The sequence below is a fragment of the Echinops telfairi genome, unplaced genomic scaffold (assembly GCF_000313985.2).
Source record: "Echinops telfairi isolate 266 unplaced genomic scaffold, ASM31398v2 ScPeMD7_1713;HRSCAF=2227, whole genome shotgun sequence".
NCBI classification, from domain to species: Eukaryota; Metazoa; Chordata; class Mammalia; order Afrosoricida; family Tenrecidae; genus Echinops; species Echinops telfairi.
Genome location: NW_022105611.1, coordinates 6,657,937 through 6,664,074, shown reverse-complemented (window position 1 = coordinate 6,664,074; position 6,138 = coordinate 6,657,937). Strand labels below are relative to the sequence as shown.

Genomic DNA, 6,138 nt, shown 5'->3' with positions numbered 1-6,138 from the left:
GTGGCTCACCGTGGACCCAGGGGAATGGCAGCGCTGACTGATCTCCTCATTCAAGCCCCCTCATCCTATTTCCATTCTCTTACTGAATCATTTGGGGAAGTTACCATTCTCAGTACCCTCGCTTCACCACAAATGTGCGTGTCTCCTGCCGGTTGCACAGACGGTGGCCCAGCTTCTTGCAGGGAGGCACAGTTCTGCAGTATCAGGCATCTGGAATCTAATTATCCTGCTCCAGGAGAAAAATAGGGAGGCTATTCAATTATGGCATAGTGGTTACGCATCAGGCTGTCAGCCCCAAGGTCAGCAGTTTGAAACTGCCAGGCCACTCCACAAGAGAAAAACTAGGCTTTCTACTCCTATAAAGAGTTACAGTCTCGACGATCCCTAGGGGCAGTTCTACCCTGTCCGATAGGGTTGCTATGAGTTAGAGTGGACTGGATGGCAGTGAGTATTAGATTATAAACAATGTCCCAGTTTTGTCCTCCCAAATGTAGGCTACTCATTAAGATGGTTGAAATCGGGGAGAAGGAAGCCTCCACTTGCCTTGTGTCTGTCATTACTTTTCTGATGTTAGTGTCCAAGTTTTAAAGAATGCTTTATAATTTGACACTTCATTTTCTCTCTTCCCATAATGGCCTGGATAATCACTTTCGTAATCCTAGTCCCCGATGATTGTGTATTAAATTGTACAGTTATGAAACACTTATTCATGGTTTCATGAATCCCTTGGTAATTCCCTGAAGTCAATGGAGCAGCTGGCATTGTACACAGTTTCAGATGAGAACACTGCAAACTAATGAAGTTCAGTCACTGGCTCTGGGTTGCTAAGTGTAGAGATTGAGCTGGGCATTGAACTCAACCCTTTGAATGCTCAACTTTGTGTTGTAGCCACTGAGCCACAAGGCCCCACATTTGGGCTGTGTCGGATTTGACACAGCACTTGCATTCTTCTGTAAGAATTTTAAACGAATGGATGGTGTGGTTTAATAAGGGAAAAAATCAGTAATAAAATAAAGTCACATATTTAGATGTTCAGTAGACACAAAATATGACCCTCCCCCCAAAAAATCTCCCAAATTAATTAGCTTCACTAATCATTATTCAGCATTATGTAGCAGGTGGTCATTAAATACTTCGTTGGATAAATGCGCTGGTCCTGTTATGGAACTTGGAGATAGAGGAGTGAGCAAGGCAAGCGGGCTGAAGCAACTGAGTGGATCACACTCCCGTTGACTGACACAGGGAGCAACAAGAGACAAAGCTCCTCTCCAAGCAGGCGGGATGATGGCTTCAGGGCATGTGGAGTTGAAGGACTTACTGCATATTACCCCGGGGTGCGAATATGATGACTCCTAAAAGATGGACGGTGAACTAAACTGAGGAGAGAGACATAGGCTGAAGACGCAGACTTTGGAGCCTGTGGTAGTCACCTAATCTGGTGTCAATTTAAGGATTCAGAGTGTAGGGGTGGAGTCTAGGCTGGCAATCTGGAGCTAGCCAATGAGACTTCTGTGGGCATGGCCTTCTCCTGAGAATTCTGGGAAATCTGGTACTTCCTCCTTGGAGGCGGAAGACACTTCTCTCTCTCTCTGCTACTCCTGGGAGACATTGCAGAAGACAAGCCACATGGATGCAACCAGACCTCGAAGCCGGAGAAGCCACATGGAGACCCCTGCCAGCACTGAGATGCTTGCAACGCCACTTTCTACCCACTGGCCTGTGATCTTCCTGCATTAGGTGTCCTTGCGTGTGTTTCATGAGTCTGAGGAGGACTTTATAGATTGGTATCAGACATATGGGCTAATATCGGACTTATGGACTTGATCTGGACTGGGCTAGGATGTTTTCTCCATGTTCAATTGCTCTTGTATATAAACCTCTTTCATATACACATATGTGTATCCATGGATTTGTTTCTCTAGTCTACCCAGACTAACACAGAGCCTGCCGGACATGGCGGGAGATGGCCTGCTTCAGCGTAGGTAAGATCTCTCAGGAAGAATGTATAGGCTGTGGATGGAAGAGGGATGGGCAGAACGCTGCAAAGTCACCAACATAAAAGAGACCGAAGGAAGACTAGCCGGCAGAGGAGCCTGGGCATCCAGCAGCCACCGCTGTAGGATGGCAACCAGAGAGCAAACCCATAGAAGTCAGAGAACAATGATGTGAAGTCTCTCTTCAAGATGAAGTCTCCAAGGAGCACCCTAGCCATACTTCTTCCAAGACAGATTGGTTTCTCATTTTAGCAGTCCATGGTCATGTCAATGTTCTTCTCCAGCACCGCATTTCAGATGCATCAGTTCTTCTTCCGTCTTCCTTATTCCACGTCCAATTTCCACATGCCTAGCAGGTAATTGAAAATGCCCTGACTCAGGTCGGACGTACCTTGATCCTCAACATTATCTCCTTGCTTTTCAATACTTGAAAGAGGTCTCATGCTGCCGATGGACCCAATTCAACTCATCTTTTGATCTATTGACTTCTGCTTCCAAGAACTTTGATTATGGATCCAAAGACAAAATCTTGGATAACTTCAACTTTTTCTTATAATAAATTAGATGTCTCTTAAGTTACTTAATTTTGTTCTTGTTGAAAATAAAAGCAGAAAAACACATACCAACTCAACTATTTCCGCATGCACACTTTCTTGCTGGAGGCCGGGGTCAGGGTGCATGCATATCTCTGGGCCTGGGATCCTGCACTCCCTGCCCACCAGGGCCCCCCATGTCCATCAGTGACAGACAGCAGAGATCCCACAAGTCCCCATTTCTCTCCTGGTCTGGATAGCTGATGAGGAGAGTGGGTGAGGGTGTTCCAGAATTTGCAGGGTGGTGGCCAGAATCCATTCAAGGCATACAAGTGTGTCATTTGGCCCTAATTTGTTGGCAGAATTGGTGGCAACAGGGACTTTCCAAAGAGTAGAGAGGAAGGACAGGACATCAGCAACAGCCCTCTCTGGCTGGGGACATCAGCACTTAGGGAGAAAAATCCTTGTTCGTTCTCCCTGTGTAAAGGGGTGGGGCATAAGGCAACGGACACTGAGCAAACCCACAGGGTGACAGCCATAGGCACCACACGTCGTGAGTAAGACCAATTACTCTTTCCGGTCCTTTCTGGATGGGGAGGCTGGCTCACTCAAATCGCTTGCCCACGTTCACACAACCATGGACGATCCAATAGTGTCCTAACCCTGTGGTCTGACTCATATGGCTACCCCATACGTGTGGGGACTTCATGTGCAGTGAAAACCAAGAAGTGGTGAGCTGTGTATTTGAGAACTGGCCTTCACGTACCATGCATGGCAAGGGCACAAACAATTCTTGGAAGAGACCCAGAAATGGGATTTCCCTTGTAATGTTTGAATATTGTCTAGACCCAAAGCTAGAAAACTGAGTTCATAGCAGATGAGTCCCACTGGGAATAAACAAACCCCAAATACTGGCTGAGACTCCTCTGTGGTCATTGCTTGGAGGACATCCAAGCCAGCAGAGCAAACAAGGGCGGAAAAACCAACGAGCACTTGGCCAAAGGAGCAACTTCCCACACACCTACTCAAGCGGCCTCTGAGAGCCGGTCAGGTCCACACCGCTGGAGGCCCTTAGCAACCGAGTCAGGACGTCAGGCGTGAGAAAGCACTCTGTAGTCCTCCTGAAGGGCCCGTCTGGTGACGCCTCACGCACTCATCCAGCTGTTAGTTAATATGCCACCAAGCATGTGTAGTGTCCGCTCTGTGTCAGGTAGGGAGGCTGTCGTTGTTAGGTGTCACCACGTTGGTTTCTACCCATCGCGACCCCTGGTACAGTAGCACGCACGGCCGATCCCGCGCCAGCCTCACAGTCATTGCTGTCTGTTTGAGCCCATGTTGACGCCGCTGTGCCGGTCCAGCTCATTCAGAGTCGCCTTCTTTTTGACTGGCCTTTTTTTTCACTTTAGCGATGAGCACAGTCTTATTTTCCCAGGGATCAGTCCCTGCTGATAATAATCCAAAGTATGTGAGAGGAAGTCTCACAATCCTCACTTCTCAGGAGCATTCTGGCTGGACTTCTTCCAAGATAGATTTGTCCTGGAAAAAAACAATGAATTGATGCCTTGAATTATGCTGTTGGAGAATAATATTGAATATGCCCTAAATTGCTGGAAGAACCAAATGAATGACAACATGGAATGTAACCATACCTGAATTGGAACCTCTGCTGTGTGTGTGTGTGTGTGTGTGTGTGTGTGTGTGTGTGGCGGGTGGTCTCACTAAACAAAAGCACTAGGTAAGAGTCAGGAGGGTCGGTGCGTCCTGTGGCTCCCTTTCACACGCCGCTCGATTCTTAGCGCGTGCGCATTCTGCGCGCTTCCCTTCCTTCGGTAACCGTTGCTCTCCTTCGTTAACCTCCGCTGCCGCCCAAAAGGGAGTCGGAAACGCCACAAGGCCGCAGTCATGCCTAAGAATAAAGGTAAAGGAGGTAAAAATAGACGTAGAGGTAAGAATGAGAATGAGTCTGAAAAAAGAGAACTGGTGTTCAAAGAGGATGGGCAAGAATATGCACAGGTCATCAAAATGTTGGGAAATGGACGATTAGAAGCCATGTGTTTTGATGGTGTAAAGAGACTGTGTCACATCAGGGGAAAATTGAGGAAGAAGGTTTGGATAAATATCTCTGACATCATATTGGTTGGTCTACGAGCCTATCAGGATAACAAAGCGGATGTCATTTTAAAATACAACGCAGATGAAGCTAGAAGTCTGAAGGCCTACGGCGAGCTTCCAGAGCATGCTAAAATCAACGACACGGATACCTTTGGCCCTGGAGATGATGATGAAATCCAGTTTGACGACATCGGAGATGAGGAGGACATTGATGATATCTAAGTCGAACCCAACGCTTTACCTTCCATCAGACCTGAGAATTGTCCTACAATTCGGATTTGGGGCTCTCCCATTGTAGAAGATTAAAATTTCATCAGCATGAGTACTATTTATTCAAGCAGGTTGATTTGTTTTTAAGGCATTGGTGTTACTTTTAAAACTGAGAATGTTGAAATATCTTAAGTAAAATGGTAGACCCACTTTGTTCATTTGAAGTAATAGAGTTTCTGGATAAAAAAACCTTCAAAGCTATTATTTAAAAAAATATTTTAAAGCAGTATTGCCTTTTCCAGTTTGACCACTTCACTTCCAGGATCTAGATATTCAAGTTAATTAGTCGCCCTCTACTTATTAAGGGTTTTGACAGATCTATTGACTATACAAAGTCTTTCTGTCTGCTCCAGATACCTATTAGCCCCTGGAGATTTTGATACTGTTTTAAGAGAGGCAGAAGTCAGCATCTAAAGTCAAAATAAGTAGGCCTGTTGTTTCATATTTGAATAGCATATGGCATTTTCATACTGATTTTCATATCACATAATTCGGTTTGTGGCCTTGTGTTGTTACCATTAAGACATAATGAAAATGCATTTCCAAAATGCACTTTGCAAAACCAGTTTTAGTGTCAATTTTTAATTTCTAAAGCTAGTAATTGGAAGTTAGGTGGCACCAAATTATTTTAACATTGGGAATACTGAGTAATTTTGACATGTTTTTTTTTTTAAGTCGGGTGCATAGGAAATTTCCCAAATGGATATATTCTAATGTGATGCATGAATATAGAATGTTTTTACAGAACAAAACACCAATGCTAAATGCGTTCTTTTATTTTCAAAAGTTATACATCATAAGCTATAATTTGGAGTACTTTATAAATAATTGAGTTGTTTACAAATGAAAATCTAATTTCATAGCAATTTATACAAATTTAGCCTTCTTCACACTATCACTAAACTAGTGAAGGAGAATGGAATCATTGCAGCTTAATAAATGGAAAAAGAAGAGTGCAATTCCTAAATGGAAAAGCTACAGTTAAGGAACAAGATCAATCAAGTCAAAGAGTGTATTACATACTTTAAATTAAGGGTTATGTATTTGACTCTGTGGACATTTGTGGCGGAGTTAAGTTTACCCCTTTTTGGAAATGGTCTCAGCTCTGGTAAAGTGAAGATCAAGGCTAGACTAGTTAGATCTCAATGCCCACATTTGAGTTTCATCCAACTTCTGAAGGAGAGATCAATAATGAATTGGTCTCCAGAGAACTGTTCAATGTTGAGAAA

At 44.4% G+C, this 6,138-nt stretch overlaps 1 protein-coding gene across 1 annotated transcript; it reads left to right on the top strand.

The window, feature by feature from the left end:
* The first annotated feature begins 4,399 nt into the window (after positions 1-4,399).
* Positions 4,400-4,861, top strand: LOC101657628 (eukaryotic translation initiation factor 1A, X-chromosomal-like). The gene has a single exon (XM_045293221.1). The coding sequence runs from the start codon at positions 4,430-4,432 to the stop codon at positions 4,859-4,861; it is 432 nt and encodes a 143-aa protein (XP_045149156.1). The 5' UTR covers positions 4,400-4,429.
* The last annotated feature ends 1,277 nt before the right edge of the window (positions 4,862-6,138 follow it).